Genomic DNA, 18714 nt, shown 5'->3' with positions numbered 1-18714 from the left:
TTAAGCATCTGACTTCAGCTCAGGTCATGATCCCAGGGTGTTAGGATCGAGTCCTGCATCGGGCTCCCTGCTCATAGGGGAGTCTGCTGCTGCCTTTACCTCTGCTGAGCGTGCGTGCGCTCTCTCTCTCAAAATCTTTTTTAAAAAAATTGAAAACAAGCTCTCCAGGTTATTTGGTGCTAAAATCTGAGAAGGCTTGAGTGGAAAGAACTTCTCAGAAGTTGATTAGGAACCCTAGTCGGCCCAAGGAAGTCAGGCCCGGAGAAGGAGCTGCCATTCAGCCGCAGAAGTGGCATTCAGACCTCTCTCGCCACCTGTGTGTGTTTGCAGGAGAGCTTCCTGGCTCCAGTATTCACAAAGGACGAACAGAAGCTCAGACGTCCCTACGAGTTTGAGGTGGAGAGGGATGTGAAGGCCCGGAGCCTGGAACACTTCTCTGCCACCCACGGGCACCCCCCCGTCGTCCTCAATGGCTGGCACGGGGAGTCTGCAATAGATCTCTCCTGCACGTCAGAGGGGTCCCCAGGAGCCACGTCTCCTTTCCCCGTGAGCGCCAGCACCCCTAAGATCGGGGCTATCGGTTCACTTCAAGGAGCCCTCGGCATGGACTTGTCTGGGATTCTGCAAGCCGGCCTGATCCATCCAGTGACGGGACAGATTGTCAACGGAAGCCTCAGAAGAGACGACGCTGCCACGAGGAGGCGGAGAGGGAGACGGAAACATGTTGAAGGAGGGATGGACCTCATCTTTCTGAAGGAGCAGACGCTTCAGGCAGGAATCTTGGTGGGTATATGAGACCATTAAATAAAAACCTTGACCTTCCCACCCTGAGTAATAAACCCTTCCTCAGACACACGATTTTTAAATTTGTGGATCTTTTATCCCATTTCAAATATCCTGGTTAATTTCTCTTGTTACAAGTTGCCCAGTCTTTTCTAGAAACACATTTATCCCATTACAGACCCTTCACCTGCATGCAACCTGAAGATATGAGCCAGGGGTCTTGCCGTTTCAAACACACACAGCCCAGACACCCGGCCCCGTGTTTCAGAAGAGATGCTGGTGACTGAGTGAAGCAGAACAGCAGGGCTGAGTTTGTGCCAGTGGTGCTCTGGGTTAGCGAGTTTTCCAGGAGCTGGGCTTTGCGGGGGGAACAGGGGTCAGGATCCCGACTCTGCTCTCTGTGTTAATCCTGGCTTTTCTACTTGACCTGCTGGGCTCTGTGGGGCACACCACGGTGCCTCACTTGCTCCTCTGTGAAGTGGGCCAGTCGCATCTCCCCCAGAGAGCTGCTGTGAGGGTTCACCAGCGTCATGCCAAGACGGCCTAAACCCAGAGGAGATCATTGTAAACAACAGATAAGGTTCGAAGCTATATGCCTGGCCAAGAGAGGTTGCCTCAGACTTTGCCTAATGTGTCAAAGACAACTGACTTCCCTTTGTGTTTTGGTTTTTCCCATTTATTGAATTTCAGGCTCCAAAGCAGAAATCACATTTCATGTTTTCTTATTTTAAAAGGAATAATAATAACCAGTATTCATTGAGTGTTTGCTCTGTGCCAGGCACTGGGTTCAGGTGTTCGTGTAACTGTCCTATTTGATCTTCACAACTCTGTGAAGATGTTGTTACTACTCCTATTTTATAGATGAAGCAACTGATGCTAACAAGGATTGAATAACTTGCCCAAGATTATCCAGTAAGGTGGCAGATCAGGGAACCAAGCCAAAGACATTGTTTACTAGTGCCTGTGAGCTTTATTATTAAGCTCTTTTGTTTGGTGTATTTTAAAGTTTTGTCTTCTAGACTTTCTATATAATTTGGGAGGCTGAGGTGACAGGTTCTTTCCCTGCCCAATCCTGCAAGCTTTTAAGACAGTTGTCTCATTTTTTAGAAGTGCAAAGCCATAGTTTCTTCTGTCGTGATCAGAGTATTTTTTAAATGTATCATGCAGACATTTCTTGAGTGCCACATGGTACTTTGTAGACCTATTACGGGCACTGGGAATGCAGAGATGAGTGAGACAGGCATTCCGCCTGTAGAGGGAGAAACCGGTAAGTAAATTGCAGTGAGGCATTTCCTGGTATTGGAAAATCTGTGAGCGGTGCTGGGGGTCGGGGGTGGGAGGCAGCGTGCGGGAAGTAGGGTGGCCTTGGACTGTCCCTGACGGTGGCAGAGGCGGTAGCACAACCCGAGCAGACGGGAAGGTGAGGAGCATGAGAAGGAAGGCCAGCGCGTGCAGCGGCCCACATGTGGGTCAGTGTTGCGGAGGATTCTTGCCGAAGCACCAGCACAGTAATACTCAGGGAAAAGGATGGGAAGACACAAGGTGCATTTTCCTTTCAGAAACCAGTTTTCATTCTGTCATGCTGACTTCACATACTTGTTTCTCCTTTGTCCAGGAAGTCCACGAAGACCCAGGGCAGGCCCAGCCGAGCACCTCACACCCTGAAGGGCCGGTGCCTGCCGCTTCGGCCCCCGAGCCAGCCCCAGCAGCCGGCCTCCAGGCCGAGAAAGCCATTCCCAGCAAGAGTCTGCTGGACTGGCTGAGGCAGCAGGCGGACTACTCCTTAGAGGTTCCCAGCTTTGGAGCAGTAAGTGCTGTCGCTGCTCTGACCCTGCCGTTTCCTTCCTGCTGATTTGCTGCCGCGTTTGATAAGGAGCGTGCTCGGGGAGACCAGGAAGTTGGACAGAGATCTCTGTATCAACTGAGAACATCATTTTCAAGTTGGGGTTTTGTTTCTAAGTTTACATTTTGATGAAGTTTTCTAGTAACAGAAATCACAGCCCACATCAGAATGCTGTGCCAGGTCGTTGCGCAGCATCTTACAAGGACAGGACTTGCCCAAGCTCAGCACCCCCTTCCCCTAGAATCACCATGCAAGATCTAAGTGCACGGAGAAATCTTTAGGTTGATAAAACACTGCCAGTGCAGGAATGTGTTTCTCTGTGTTCTTTCTGAGTTAACACATCACCACCTTAGGGGGTGGGAGGTGTGCGTTCTTTGTTTGAGTCACAACTTTGCCACTCTTCCTTTAAGTCCTCCGAACTGCCTTTGCCCGAGAGCCTCCAGATTGGAAGTCTGTAGGAGCGGGTTCCTGAGCACTGGTGTCTCTTCTTGGTGTTCTTTTCTCACGTGCTCGCCTGTCCCATCGCCATTTTGTCCTGGGTACATACGACTAATAAGATGTGGATGGTGGAGAGCTCACGAGGAGGAGGAGAACGCATTCACAGACACACACCCTCCAAAGAGACAAAGCCCGCCAGATAGGTAGCCGTGGAGAGAGAATCTGGGAAATGAGGAGGAGGAGAAGGCCGGGGAGTAAGCAGTACACAGAGAGAGCACTGGGTCGGCTCTAGTCTGACCCAAGAGGCCCACACAGCCTGTTCTCCTGTTCTCCCTGCAGGAACGCCATTGTTTCAAAGAAAGCCTGGGTGAGGGCCCATTAGCTCTTTCCTTTGTCAGCCTAACCTGACGGGGTCCTGTACAGAGGTCCATTAATGAGAGAGCAAAACCAGCTGAAAAACACGACCCTCATCAGAAGAATCTGTGACAGGATGGTTTGTAATGTTGGTTTCCATTTGCCTCCTAGAATTTTTCAGACAAACCAAAGCAGAGGAGGCCACGCTGTAAGGAACCTGGAAAATTAGACATCAACTCCCTGAGTGGGGAAGAGGGGGTTCCTGCTGTCCCCAAGGAGCCAGGACTACGGGTAAGGAAGAGGGATGTGTCCCAGTGAAGCCAAGCCTTGCAGACTCGGGAAAAGCTCCAGCTGAGAAGTGGGGAGCCAGGGGCCGTCTTCTCAGAGGACAAGAGGTCGGCACAGGAAGCTGATAAGTCGTGATAAGTGGTATCGGGGCCTCTTGAGCAGCAGTAGGGCTTCCCGTGGTCATTTGTTTTCAGCCTTTACCACCAAAACTTTTGGTTTAAATTGGTAAAACTATTCCCAAAATTTGATATCCGGCACCCCCGTCCCAGTACAGTGTATGTAGAGCGTTCAGGGAAATAGACCTTAACCCCTATCAGGAATCTCTTTCTAGTGTTAACAAATGTCATTATTGGAAATTTCCATTTAAAACATTTCCTCCTAGTCCATCCCCACTGGCAATGAAAAGCAGCCGACTCCAAGCACTGCCCTTTTCCTCATATAGAATCCTGAGCCTGGAAGAGACTTCAAAAGACATCTTGTGAAATAGTTGAAGTCTAACGCATCTGAGTTAATTATAGCTCACAGAGGAGGGCCGATTTGGAATAGAAAAGTCATAACCTCTAGGGGGCAGTAATAACATTCCAACCTGAAAATGCGTCAGGTTTGGGCAAATGATCCGTAACTGTGCTTTCAACCTCGGCAAAGTGCGTCCTCCCCAAACGGAGCGTCGGAAGAGCGTCGCGGGCATCTGCTCTTCTCGGGCTGTCCCCCCAGACGCACAGGCTTCCCCGAACGCCTTCTCCTCGAGGCTCCGCCGGCTGCAGCTCTCCCTGGGGATGAATTCCCTTCCTAGTGGGATGGCCTGGATGTGATTTCTTCTTTCAGCTCCAGAAGACCACCCACCCTAGTCATTTCCTCCTTTTGCAAAAGAAAGTTGTAACTTAATGTTTTCAAGGAGTCTGTGACTGATGTTGTCACCTGTTGGATTGTTCCATCAGCTCTGCAGACAGAACTGCGCCCCCTCACCTCCGTCCCCGACCGCAGCCGCTGCAGGAATGGGGCCGGGGCCCCGTCCCAAGGTTGGCTGCTTGTTAGAAAACTCATCACTTGGGCAGGTGCCCTTTGGCCCCTGTCTTGTTCTCTTGTCTGAGGGTGTCTCTAGCACCGCTTTGCTTAGACCAACCTGTGCTGTGCACGCTGGTGCAGCTGCAGTCCTTAGCCCAGCGGCCTTTCTCCAGCCCGCAGGCCGCCGCCCCCTCTCCGGGCGTTTCCACACACGGCGTCACGCGAAAGTCATCCAGGACAGACTCTGGTCCTTGCTTTGTTGTAGCCTCTTAGCTCTTGCTGTAGACACACATCAGAAAAAACACATGGTTTCCTCCTTGGCTTTTCCATTTCTTTCTACATGTCTAACAGTTTCCCTCGTGTTCTCTGGAAATTAATGTTCACGCTCCTACAGACTCTGATGCCTTGCCAGAAAACCCATTTCTAAGCTGTTCTTGCAAGCCAGCCTTTTACCAGAGACGCATTTTCCCTCCTTCGTGAAATAAACACAAGTCCCTGCCTCAGAGGCCCTTGTCCTGCAGGAAGGTGAGGCGAGGAAGCCCTCGTGCACCTGGTCCCCCGGGCTGCCCAGCCTCCCCAGTGGGGAAGAGCCAGCATGGCGCAGGCTGGACACTCTGCCTGACTCCAGGAGGGCCCGTCTCCCTCAGCTCCTGCTGGGACAGGAGCCCTCCCGGGTGTGCTGCGCTCGTTCTTTCCCGCGGAAACCCCCTGCTTCTGGAAACAGATTCAGATCAGGAAGCCTCTCCCTTCCCTCAGCCCCTTCTGCTGTGTGCGCCGTGGCTCGGCTGGGCAAGCGCCATGGGCTGCACATGGGATTCAGCTCCCAGGACGGCCAGTACGCGGTGGTCACGCGTGAGAGGTGTATGGGCACGTGCACGTGTAGGTGGAAGTTACCTTTGTCTCACAGATGTGTGTGTAGGGTTTTCTGCTCGTTTCTTGTTGAGTCATTGGACAGTAACTTGCAGAGATAACCCGTCACCCCTAAACACTTCAGCCTGTGCCTCCTAATATTTTCCTACCTATTACCATTACCACACATGGGAATGTTAATAATATTTAGTCCACGTTCTGATTTCCCCAAGTTGTCCCCAAAAATGCCCTTTTTTTTTTTTTTAACATTTTGTTCTTGTGTTTGAGAGAGTGAGCAAGACAGAGAGAGAGCATGAGCGCGGGAAGGGTCAGAGGGAGAAGCAGACTCCCCGCTGAGCAGGGAGCCCGACGCAGGGCTCCATCCAGGAGCCCCGGGATCATAACCCAAGCCGACAACCAACTCCCAACCAACTGAGCCACTCACACGGCAAACCTCCCCCAAAAAATATCTTTTAGAGCCAGTTTTTGTTTTATTGTGTGTTTCGGAATTTTAGCTTCATTCCCACATGTACTTCCTTCTTGGGTTGTCAGGCCTCCCTCCACTCAGTGAATGTTTGTGGGCTAAATCTCCTCGCCTTGCTGGGAAGAGTAGGGAAGTCTTGGTCACCACCTTCCGCTCCACCTCTACTCCGGAGTTCAGCTCGAGAGCTGTAACCCATAGGCTTTGGAGTAAACGCTACCTGTGTTGGTGAAGATGTCTTGAGTTGGAATGCCCGTGTATCCTCTGGAAAAGCACATTTGCCTCCAGTGTTGCTTAACATCTGACTCTCCTTTTCCTTGCTCTCCTTGCCTTCTCCCCAGGCTTCCCCTGGAAGAGGAAGAAGGTTTGCTCTCGGGGTATAATTACCAGGAGGGAGAGCTGCCAAATCCCAGCTTGGCCGCTGTGTGTGGTCGCTGAGCGGCTGGGAGGGGCAGCTGAGGGGGTGGGCAGCAGCTGGGCGGCTAGAGGGACTCTCGCTCCCACGGGAAGTGGTGAGATCCGACTTCCTGTGCCAGCACCCCTCTTGGTGTCTGTTGCTGTAGATGAGGAGCTGTTCTCTTCACCCCTGGGGCCTTTCTGCTGCTGCCCCTCCGATCCGAGCAGGAGAAGGCAACTCCTACTTGCCTCCTTGGCAGGGTCCCAGTTCCGAGAGGGCTCAGCACTCTCTCTACATCAGAGGCTCACAACAAGGGCAACAGAGGGATGCTTCTGGACGTCCCGATACCTGAGGAGCGTCGTAGATTCCTGCGGGATGCAGGCTGGTCTGGATGAGCTGTCTGGCCCTAGATGCCCGGTTGAACTCCGAGTATGGTAGAGAGCATCTGAGTGACGGCAAGCTCTGGGTTTGCCTCCCAACCTCGGACTTCTGTCCACACCCTCCCCGCTGGAGAGTTACAAAGGAACTCCGTGGGTATAAAGGAAGAAGACACACCCCGGCGCCTTTCCCTGGCTCTTGGCTGTGGGTGGGCTTCAGGGAAGAGGTCTTGGAAATGCCCAGTGGTCCTGTTATGGTTCCCCTGGCCAGGGCCATCGGCTGAGGTGGTGTGCATCAGAAGTCCTGCTTTTAGTCTGGCCCTGGTTCCATCAAGCCCTACTCTCTGTCTCCGGAAATAGGAACCAGGCGGGAATGGCTCTGCAAGTGATCGTCGCCGGAGCCGGAGTGAGCTGCCCCATGAAGAGCAGGCTCCCTGTGCCCTGGGGAGCAGGTCCCGTTTCTCTTACTCTGTGAGAAAGAAGGGGCGCAGAGCGTAACAATCTCATTTCCCTCTGCTATTCTAAACCAAGGCTTTTTTTTTTTTTTTTTTAAGATTTTATTTATTTATTTGACGAGAGAGGTCACAAGTAGGCAGAGAGACAGGCAGAGAGAGAGGAGAAGGCAGGCTCCCTGCTGAGCAGAGAGCCCGATGCGGGGCTAGACCCCAGGACCCTGGGATCATGACCTGAGCTGAAGGCAGAGGCTTTAACCCACTAAGCCACCCAGGCGCCCCTAAACAAGGCTTTTTGAGAAGAGTTTTCTTAAGAGTCGACCGTCATAAAGCATTTTGCTCACGATCCGGTTTTTCTTGAATATTGTTCAAGACTTTGAAGGACAGATGTAGAATTTCAAAAATGACATAATTTCAAAAATGACATAATTCCTGGGGATTTGGGAACATTCAAGTACACGTTTTTCACATGTCTACAGATCTTTAAGTTCTTTATGAAATGGCTGTGATGATTGGGCTGGTGCTGCAGGGTTGGTGGGATTGCTCATTGAGATAATGCGCACAGAGCCCTTAGCACCTGCCTGACTCGGGGTCACCGCGTGGTGAGTGGTGCTGTCGTTCCTCCTGCTGCTCTTCCTTTCCCTGCCAGCCCCCTGGGACGGCCACCGTCGCCGGTCTCCCGCACTGCCCACGCCATGGGCCTCATGCCTGCCTCCCCAGCTGCTGCCCCCGACGTGTGCTCCCAGAGAACCTGAACCCATGTTATCCACCAACCCCGTCTCCGCAGCTGCCCCTTTGAGCAGAGAGGTGTTGGATTTTCGAGGGATTTGACTTCTTCAGCGGTTAGGCAGTGAGCTGACCGGGGACGCCAGAGCTCCTGGAGTCAAGTCCAAGTGGGCGTCCTCAGGCAGGCTGTGAGGAGGCCTGCTGCCTGTGCGCACACCTGGCTGCCAGTCTCAGCCTTAAGCATCTGTGGGCTCCTGGCCTTCTTGTCCTGTCTCCTTTGGCACTCCAGCCCTAATAAAAGTGTTTCTCGGGCCCTTCCCACGTCTCTTGGTTTGACCTGCATCTGGGTCCCTGAGTCCGAGCCTCCAAGTAGACAGTTGGACCCTCAGCCGTATCTTGCCACGTCCCCACCCCCACTCCCCACTCCAGCCCTGCAGGAAGGGAAGGTATTGACACAGCTGAGAATCCTGCAAAGGCAGCCAAGGTGGCTCTGGAGAAGCGTGGGCTCCTCCAGCCTCAGCAGCGCCCGGAGCCTCACTCCCACCTGTTGCCTCTGTGCAGGGCCCCGTCCCCGCTTCCGCGTTCCGGCCCCAATGGCAGCATGCATCCCCAGGACAGACCCAGGGTTACAGATCCCTCAGGGCCACTCTGAACATCTGGGGGCTCACCGTGGCTGTGATCGAAGAGAAGGTGGTAGAGTGATACCAGCTTTGTGACAGGAACGACAAGGAGGAGAGAGGACTTCAGGGGCCCACAGGGAAGGGCGTCTTTACACGGAGAAGACAGATTGCGTGGCAGCCGCAGCTGTGCCCGGGCACCCCCAGTGCCGTCCGCAGGGGGGAGGAGGGGTGGGGCTTCCTGGGGGAAAACATTGCTCTGGATACAGAGATTATTCAGGCTATTTTGGAAGCAGATTCGAGTTAGATGCTTGGTAATTGCAGCAGTAGTTCCGTTCTCTCCCTGCAGGCAGGCAGTGAGCCCTGGCACAGCAGGCTCCCCAGTGGGGACTGGTGCGGCCTCGTTGCCCTTGGGGCTCCTGGGCCACAGGCACAGAGGAAGGAGTGAGTGTGGCTGCAGCAAGCCCACTGCCAGGCTCGCACTGGCCCTGCGGCTCCCTACCTCTCTGGCATCCACAGAGGCAGTGGCGGGGTGTCCCATGAGCAGGGCTGGTGACCCGGGTGCCGGCGTGGCTGCACATCCGTGGCGCAGTCGCAGTCCAGGCTGCAGGCACTTGGCCCTGGGGGTCTTCGCTCAGCAGGAAAACGAGCACAACCTAGTCCTCTGATCAGAGCAAAACTAGATTGTCTCCCTTGAGGCCACCCAGAACGTCATTTTGATGCGATGCCTTTCCCCAGCAATGTGCAAGAGTGCCTCGTCCCGGCACCCGTGTAGGCTTCCTGATCGGCGTCTGAGCGGTGGTCCTGCAGGCGCTTGGGACCCAGGGGGAGTGGGGTGCGCGCAGATACTGGCATTCCTTCAGTGAGCACTTCCCGTGGGCCAGATAACGTCTTGCACACTTGGTTTTCAGTAACTGCCAGATAGCTGTCGCGGACCTTTCTCCCCAGAACTCTGAGAGGCTAACCTCTGTGGCTCAAGTCCCACAGCTTGGTACGGAGTCGGGACCGAGGTCCAGGTCCCGACTGCAAAGCTCTATCTCCCCTCCTCTGCTTTGTTGCTGTTGCTTCCCCTACAAAGCTTCCTGTGTCACGAGGAAGAGGAATGCTCGCTTTGGTCAAGGGCTCCAGCTGCGAGTCTCAACTAAGACCTGGGTGTTCTTATCGGGGCTCCGGCTCCCAGAGCCCTGACGGGCTTCTCCAGAGCAGATGCCGCCTGCTTGTGCTAGTTGGTGGCTCTTGGCCTCGGAGAGAGTGACTTCAGGCAGGCAGGCAGGAGCTGGCAAGGCAGGCAGGCGGGGGTAGGGGGGTGGGGGGTGGGAGGGGCTCCCACCTGGGTCTGGGTCTGTCGTGCAGCAGGGACAGGCCAGACTGGTGCAGAACCCTGGTCTTTGTCCCCAGACCGTCACGTGCCACCCGGTAACCTTGCGCATCCTGTGTTTCTTTGTCCTTTTTCAGGGGTTTCTCCCAGAAAACAAGTTCAATCACACCCTGGCTGAGCCTGTTCTTCGAGATGCGGGCCCCCGCAGAAGGGGGAGGCGGCCTCGGAGCGAGCTCCTGAAGGCGCCGGCTATCGTGGCGGACGCTCCGGCGGGGATGGGGCCCCTGTTCATGAACGGCCTCATAGCTGGGATGGACCTGGTAGGACTCCAGAACATGAGAAACGTGCCGGGCATCCCCCTCACGGGCCTGGTGGGCTTCCCGGCCGGCTTCGCCGCGATGCCCACGGGCGAAGAGGTCAAGAGCTCCCTGAGCATGCTGCCCCTGATGCTGCCGGGGATGGCCGCGGTGCCCCCGATGCTCGGGGTCGGGGGCCTCCTCAACGCGCCCATGGCCGCCGCCTGCCCCTCCGCCGCTCCCGCGCCTCCGCCAAGCACAACGAAGAGTGGGACCGCAGCGCCCGAGAAGACTGTCGAGGACAAGCCAAGTAGCCATGATGTAAAAACGGACACATTGGCTGAAGACAAGCCTGGTCCTGGTCCGTTTTCTGATCAGTCCGAACCCGCAATAACTACCAGTAGTCCTGTGGCTTTTAACCCGTTCCTCATCCCAGGAGTGTCTCCTGGACTCATTTACCCATCCATGTTTCTCTCCCCTGGCATGGGCATGGCTCTGCCGGCGATGCAGCAGGCCAGACACTCTGAGGTGTTGGGTCTGGAGAGCCAGAAGAGGAAGAAGAAGAAAACAAAAGGAGACAGTCTGAACCCCAACCCAGAGCCTGCTGCCGGGTCCGAAAAGGAGCCAGGCAGCGACCAGAACTGCCCCGAACCCAGGGCCCCCGGGCCCGCGGATAGAGAACATGCAGCCCAGGCCAGGGAGGGGGGCCTCAAAGACTCTAACAGTGACACCAATTAGAACTTTTTCATTTAAGAAATGATTGTGACTTGTAAGTTTCTTATCCCATAAAGGTTTGTTACTTCCTCACTTCACCTTCATAAGAACCTGTGTTTCCATAAGTAAGACTATCTACCTAATTTTCTGAGAACTGTGGTCACGGATGTTAATAGTCGCAGGGTCTTGCCACTTCATTAGCTGAGTGTTGTCGACCTAGTGTAGGAGGCACAGAATTCTCGTTCTGCTACCCACTCGTTCATTCCAGCAGCCGTAGCTGATACAGTACTTGGTGACACGCCCCCTCCCCCGCTCCTCCAAGTTTCCCACTAATTTGAGGAGGGACAATGGCAAAAGAAAGCTGTCTAGGGACTCCCCACGGAGGGCCGAAGAACGGAGACCGCGAGGAGCTGCTCTTTTCCCTGAGCTGTGTTGAATGGGAAGCATGTGATGGGGAAACCGAAAAGCACAGAAACAGGAAATGCTGGTGCATATTTTTTCGTTCCAATATTTCCCTATTTTATCATGATGACTAAATGAGTAGTGTAGACAGAAGTATATAACTAACGGTTGAAAATGCATATATTCATTTCTTTATAAAACAGAAACCTTACTGGTAGCAGCAGGACATCCCCTTCATGGTACTCAGACACGTGCAGCAAAGAGAAACGCTGACCGGGCATCGTCACGCGCACGCGTGCTCTCTCCCCCGGGCCGGAGGCTCACTCAGGATGAGAAAGCTTTACACCCCCAGGGTTCTTGCCGGCCGCGGGGGGCTGGCGAAGGGCTCGCCTCCAAGGGGGGGCGCCGCAGCAGCTCATAAGCACGCGGCTGGCATCTGGTCCCCTTGTTCTCAAGAGTCGCTCCGGCCGCTACCCGGGCCCGCACGGGTTTTTACCTTGTGCTTCCCTTCAGCAAGAATAAGGCTTTTTCTGGGAGCCTGGGAGAGTAGCGTCAACACTTTTTACACTTTGTTAGGTCCCTTCGTCAAAATTGTTTGAGGTTGTCAGAACATGTGTGTGCCACCTTTTATAAAATGACTGTGAACGTTTGTTTCTTCTGTTTTTGTTTTTTTTTTTTTCCCCTCTCTCCCGTTTCCATTTTGCAGTTGGACCCAGATTCCAAATCAAGTTAGCTGAGACCGTTGCAAGTCAACATCATTTTCCCTTCTTCCTCCCTCGGGAAGCACCTGCCTAAGGGGCGCTCACCCCACCTCTGCCCCTCCCCACTCGTGTTCCATCCTTCCTGAGGGTCTTAACTCTTTTATCAACCGTTCACGCTCTGAGACTTGAAATAAGCTCATGGGTCAGGACTCTGGGGGGGGCACAGGGCTGTGCAGGACCGTTGGAAATGTTGGAAGTGTTACTGGTACCAGTTTCACTTTGTGTTGTCACAATTTACTGTATTTTTTACTTTTTCTGTTACAGTTTTGCTAATTTATCAGAAGGTCCAAAAGTTCGACATAACTATTTCAGTTTGCATTATTTATTTATGATGCTTTTGTCATTGTCTTTTATACATTTGGGATTATAAATTATGTAAATGTTAAAATGAGCATCTCAAAGAAGTCTGTTAAATTGTGACCGGGAAAAAAAAAAATCAGATGTATTTTCAGACAGTAGAGTCCCAGCGTTATGAATCAGATAAAAATAAGGAATTCTGTAACTGATCACATGAATATGAAGAAAGAATCCAGCGAATGAGCAAATCCTATTTAATGACATCTTTGTAGCATAGATGGTCTAAATGCTGACAACAGATTTCTTAGAAATGCTGCTCTCTATTTAACTAACATTTTGTTCAGTTTTGCCTCCAGTGGAAGCAGAAAGGGTTTTTTCAGCTGTTAAATCCTAAAAATCAATATAATTTATTTATGTAAAAAAAAAAATCACTCAATCGATATATTTTTGAACCTTTTAAGTACTAATTTTCTTTTTATCAAGTAGAAAAAAAAATGTATTTGCCCTAAATCCTTAAAATACAAATGCTATAAAAATTCATGTATCTTGAAAGCCTTACTGCAAATGAGTATTATAGACATCCAGCAGAGCCTGGGTTTCCCTTTGTCGGTGTCGGCGTTGTTTTGTATGGAAAAGCTGCTTTCCCCAGGTTCCGCTTAGAACCTCCCGTAGGTCACAGGGTTCAATATGGATTTGATTTAAAAACCCACCAGCATGCTGAATCCCTTGTTATATCTTACCGAACCTGTATGTTAACTCTCTGGGTGTTTAGGCTTATCTTTGACTGCTATTGTGTCCCTGTTTGCAAAATGAAAATGACACTCTGTGGATTATTTGCTCTGTAAGGCATAAGTGCTTCTTATGATTATTTTTGACGTTTCCAAGAGCAAAAGCCAAATCTAAAACTCTTCAGCAAACTTGAGCCTTTTCATCTAAATTCCATGTCACTCACAGCCATAACTTTCCTTGGTCATTCTTCACCCCCGTGTCTCACATAATAAATTGTCTGTGGTCTTGATCCTGGATTTAAAAAAAAAACAATTTTAAAAGTCAAATTCAGTGGCACTTGGATGTCTCTTGCTGCCTGGGCCCCTATGCACACAGCAGTCCACAATCTTTCCGAGGTGCTCAGTTTATTCTGGGCACACTGTTGGGGCTCATTAAGGATTCACTTGTGGGGGTGGATTGGCCGGATCTCCTCACCAGAACACTGCTTAAGACCTATGCCATGGAGGGGAGCGCAGCCAAGTTCCCGCTTCTCAGGTTTGGGGCCTGAACACAGCTGATGCCTCAACCATGCGACTTTCTTAAACCCCTTTCTAGAAGCTTGCCTCTCAAATCACACACCTGGGACTTCAGGGGGGGGTACCTCGGTGGGCTCAGAACGGGCTCGAGAACACAGGAATGCCTCAGTAGCTGGGGTCCTTGAGGCTCATTAAGGATTTGGTGGTCTTTAGTCCCAGACTGGGAGCAGGAGACCCACCCAGTTTCGCCCTCGCTGGGTCCCTACTAGGTGCCTCCCACCCACAGATGGTGGCTGAAGAGCAGGGAGGACGCCTGAGGGATGGTTCACCCAGGCCTCGGAGTCTTCCGCTGCAGTTTTTCAAGGAAGGATGTACCACAGTCCTCCTAGACCTCCAATCCAGATGTGCGGAACCCTCGTTCTGGACAGGGTGATAACTGATGCAGCAAGAGCAGGAAAGAGGCTTGGGTTCACTCTTGACCTGGGAGCCTGCCCCAGCAGATTCCCCCTCCATGAGGGCAGAGGAGAGCATTTGGAGCACGCTGGGCTCGTGTTGTGTTGTATGTGTGTGTGTGTGTGTGTGTGCTGTAAGTGACCTCACTTGTCTTCAGAGCGTCTTGGTTGCTGGGTCGAGGGACGCTGGCATCCAGGCTGCCGGATAAAAGCCAACAGAAGGCTGCACAGCTATGTCACCAAGCGCAGAGAGCAGAGCTGGAGCTAGGTCCCACCGGCCTGAGGTTGGAACAGGCCAGCCTTCGTGATGCCCATCTGGGAAGCCCTCTCCGCCTCAGAGACCAGATAGGACTGAGTGGCACTCAGAAACATGGGCACCGGGCGCCTGGGTGGCTCAGTGGGTTAAAGCCTCTGCCTTCGGCTCAGGTCATGATCTCAGGATCCTGGGATCGAGCCCCGCATCGGGCTCTCTGCTCAGCAGGGAGCCTGCTTCCTCCTCTCTCTCTGCCTGCTTCTCTGTCTACTTGTGATCTCTGTCTGTCAAATAAGTAAATAAAATCTTTAAAAAAAAAAAAATGGGTACCAAGGAAAACAGAACAGTTGTGCCACACCCTCTGGAAACCTCTATGCTTGATGCATTTATAGCGAATTCCTTAAAATGGTTTCTTGCAAGAATTGCTGTTGATCTGCCTGGTCAGAGGAGGATCTCTTTTGTACGTCAGCAGTGGGGTTCACCAAGCCCAGTAACAAGCACGTTGGTTCTAGACCGTGGCTGCTCAGAGCCCTAGCTCACACGCTGCCTAGGGGCCGGCACCTAATCCAGCCCCCCTCCTAATCCAGACTCGGCGGGGTCTGTGGGGTGAGCTGGGAAGTAAGGGAAAGGGGTGAGCTAAGTATAGCCCCTCGAGGAAGGTGGTGTGAGCGAGCCGTTTGGACATGACTGAAGCTGGCCCTGTGGAGACTGTCCTGTTGTTGTCAGTTCTGGCTCTCAGCCCTTGTCTGAGGACAAAGGGGCCCCCAGAATGGAGATGGAGATGAGGAGAAAGCAGATGGCTTCGGCGGGGGGGGGGGGGGGGGGGGGCCACATCCCTACCTTCTCCAAGCCTGTTTCCTCATCCGTAGAAGGAGGAAAAAGGGAGAATTCTAACTCGCACCCAGAGAGTTGTTGATGGGGTTGATGCCAATGACCGACGTCCAGTGCTGAAAAGTAGGCTTGTACCGGAGCAGTGTGTCTTGAGTAGCCGGTGAGGGAAGGAGCACTGGTCCCCTGGAAAGAAGGTAGTGGAATCAAGAATGTCGCTGGGAAATCACAGAAAAGGAAGGGCTTGCTCCGGGCCCCGGGCCCCTCCAGGATCCGTGGAGCCTCCTTGAGCATAGAGTTGCCAGATGGAGAGAGAAAAATGACACCCGGTTAGTTTTAATTCCAGATACACTGACTTTCTTCATGTAAGTATACCCCATGCAGTATTCAGTACGCGCTTACTAAGAACTCTTATCTGGAATTTGAATTTAACCAGCCAGCCCGTATTTTCTCCGATAACCTCCCTCAGCGTCCTAGGGCACGTTTCCGAGGCGCTTCCTCGGGTGGGGGCTCGCTCTGAGGGCTTTGCGGCCATATTCTCAATCCCCTCGATGATTCAAAAATCCCCAATTTACAGATGAGAGCACTGAGGCCCAGAGAGGTGAAATAACTTGTCCAATTCACCCAACCAGTACCTGGCAGAGCTGGGATTTGGGGGCCCAGGAAGATTCCAGAGCCATCCGCTGAGCAGATCGGGATCTAGTCTGAGGCCCGGAGCAAGCCGCCCCTCCAAGGCAGCTTTGGGAAAGATGAGCTGGGGGAAGGGGCCATTCTGGTGCCAGCCACCCTGAGCCCAGTTATCCTGGGGGAAGGGGTCTCCTTCCTATCCTGCTCTGCTAGCCGAAGGGTGTTCTTGGAGTCTCATTCGTGGCCTCGGACTCACCAGCCCAGGTGAAGGGGGCCCCGTGAGAAGCAGCAGCTGGTCTTCGTGAGATATGGCAGGGGGGGTGTAATGTCTCAGCTGGAAGGGGCCGGGGGAAGTCCGGGACTGAGGGGGGGTGGCAGCTGGCCAGTGACAGCAGCCCATCTCTCGAGGCGGGAACCGAGGGTCCGCGACAAGGCTGGAGTACGCAGGACCAGAAACCCCAGCTGGGAGAGCTCTGATCCAGCTTTTCCGTGTGTAGTCTGCTCACCCCTCACCCCAGGGTGTCTGTCCGTGGGTTGCCTGCCACCCCCGTGCTGGGTGCTGCAGGAGCCGCCGGGGAAGCGTGGGAGGTGATACAGCTTCTCGCCTCCACCCCCCGGAGGGGGGCCTGGCCGTGACCCTCCCCTGTGGAGGCTTCAGCTCTGCCTCCTGGCGTCCATTCAGTTCTGCCCACTGCGCTTGGCCGTGACATGCGGGAGCTCATCCCACAGCGTGTCCTCCACATGAGGACAAGGCTCAGGAAGGCCGTTACCTGCTATCAGCGGGAATTCCGGGGTGGGTCTGACGGGCGGGACCACAGGCCCAGCCCCGTCCCAGCATGGAGTCCGCGGAGCACAGCCGTTTGTCTGCTGCTGCCCGGCCCCCAGGCCAAGAGGGGACCCGACGTTTGTCAATAGTGGAAAAATCGAAAGATGAAGACTATTTCGTGACATGTGAAAATCGCACCAAATTCCAGTTTCAGAGCCCGGAGCCCAGGCCACACTTATTCCTTTCTGTCCTTTCCGTGGCTGTTTGTGGATTGTTGCACAGAAGCGCCAGGCGTGGCTGTTTGTGGATTGTTGCACAGAAGCGCCAGGCCTTCAGAGCCAGAAGTCTGCACCGTGTGGCCCTTCACGGAAACCACCGGTGACCCCGGTCATAGAGCATCAGTTTTATTCACAGGTTTAGTCCAAAAACTACGTCATGTAAAGTATTTTATTTATTTGAACATGGTTTTGCCTAAATATGAATCATATAGTAGTTTGTAAGAGTGACAGCTACTTTTAAGATAAAACAGACTTCAAGATAGCACGGGACCGTGGACATGCGTCCTGAGGGGCCACCTCCCCCTCGAGAGTGCTGGAGGACAGATCAGGAGCTAGGCAGGTTTTAGAGAGAGGACCCAGCAGGGACAGGAGGGGCAGAGTCAGGAGGATACGGCCCAGAGGGAGACATGTGACATGGCCTGAGGACCAGAAGGCAACACCCCCCCCCCCCCGCCCATGCCTTGGAAAGGGGCCGGTGACACGGGCCTCAGCCAGTGGCTGTGAGCTCTCTACCTGCAGAGTGGCCAGAGGGGAAACCTCCAGGAAGACAGGCCTGGGGGAGGAGGCCTCGTTGGTCACCTTCACCCAGAGCCGGGCAACAGGAGGCCGGACGTGGGAGCGCGGAGTGCAAGTCACCGTGGCTGGGAGCCCTCCGTGGCTTGGAAGCAGAGTCGAGAGGAACACAGGAGAGAGCAGCTGGGACCACATCTGTACAGGGACGAGTGAGTTTCCATCTCTCCGCCTCCCACACCTGTGACCGAGGACAGCAGACACACCTCATCGGGCCCCGGCCCGTGGCCAGTTCAACCTTCATTTGACCGACGGCAGGGGGTGGCCCTGAACACTGCCTGACCCCCGGCCTCTTCTGCTGTGCACTGAGCGAGGCGGGGCTTGGGGAGACAGATCAGACAGCATTCTGCGGTTGGGGACCCCAGAGTCTGGCCGGGAGGACAGCACTGGCCCGAGGAACCGCTACATCTGCCAGTCGTCCCGGTCTCCCGACCTCTAGTGGGATTACGGCAGGGCAGCCAGAAGGAGCGGCGATGGGCCGGCGGGCACCGGGCGCCAGCAGCCGTGGGCGGTGGCAGAGGACGTTTTCAGGAAAGGAAGGTGGGCGATCCGGCTAACTCCGTGTGACATCAACCCTAGTGGGCACCATGGTCAGAGGGATTTTTAAAGTTGTGGCAGGGGTTATCAAGAACTTGTCAAGCTGGGCGCCTGGGTGGCTCAGTGGGTTAAGCCGCTGCCTTCGGCTCAGGTCATGATCTCAGGGTCCTGGGATCGAGTCCCACATCGGGCTCTCTGCTCAGCGGGGAGCCTGCTTCCTCCTCTCTCTCTCTCTGCCTGCCTCTCTGCCTGCTTGTGATCTCTGTCTGTCAAATAAATAAAAAAAATCTTTAAAAAAAAAAAAAGAACTTGTCAAGCCACACTTCTCTCCACCTTCTTTGGGCCAGGGGAGCAGCTCTGTGCGGGCAGAGTGCAGAGTTCAGTCCGTCCCCGCCTGAATGGCCAAGCCCGAAGAGGACTAAGAAACTGTGGCCGTGTTTGTGGACTTTCACCCCTAGTGGTCGAGGCGGCTGACGAACGAACATGAGGGCCGGGGGCCGGATGTCAGGCAACAGGAAGGGGTGTGGATTCTGGAAACCAGAAACCTCTTGCCCTGACTGAAAGGGACAGCCCAAGGATGCCACGCGGGAGGGTGGCTGTGTGTCCCCAGTACCCTGACTGGGTTTTTGGGTTTTTTTTCTCCAACAGAGGATGAAAATTCAGATTTTTTTTAATTAATTAATTTATTTATTTGACAGACAGAGACTGCAGGTAAGCAGAGATGCAGTCAGAGAGAGGAGGAAGCAGGCTCCCCGCCGAGC

At 53.6% G+C, this 18714-nt stretch overlaps 1 protein-coding gene across 7 annotated transcripts in view; it reads left to right on the top strand.

The window, feature by feature from the left end:
• Nucleotides 1–12938, top strand: part of CHD6 (chromodomain helicase DNA binding protein 6) — a 194700-nt gene extending 181762 nt beyond the window's left edge. For 4 of the 7 annotated variants that reach the window (XM_082744630.1, XM_082744629.1, XM_082744631.1 and 1 more), the window contains 4 exons: nucleotides 331–783; nucleotides 2399–2590; nucleotides 3590–3709; nucleotides 10066–12938. In XM_082744630.1, coding sequence (XP_082600756.1) covers nucleotides 331–783; nucleotides 2399–2590; nucleotides 3590–3709; nucleotides 10066–10962 — 1662 coding nt within the window. In that variant the 3' untranslated portion in view covers nucleotides 10963–12938. Of the gene's footprint in view, nucleotides 1–330; nucleotides 784–2398; nucleotides 2591–3589; nucleotides 3710–4420; nucleotides 5791–6112; nucleotides 8312–10065 lie in introns of those variants that run through there. The other 3 variants (XM_082744633.1, XM_082744634.1, XM_082744635.1) reach the window with 3 other exon arrangements.
• Nucleotides 12939–18714: the final 5776 nt, after the last annotated feature.

The sequence above is a fragment of the Mustela nivalis genome, assembly GCF_964662115.1.
Source record: "Mustela nivalis genome assembly, chromosome: 8".
NCBI lineage: Eukaryota > Metazoa > Chordata > Mammalia > Carnivora > Mustelidae > Mustela > Mustela nivalis.
The sequence above is the reverse complement of the archived record's forward strand: the minus strand, read 5'-3'. Positions and strand labels throughout refer to the sequence as shown.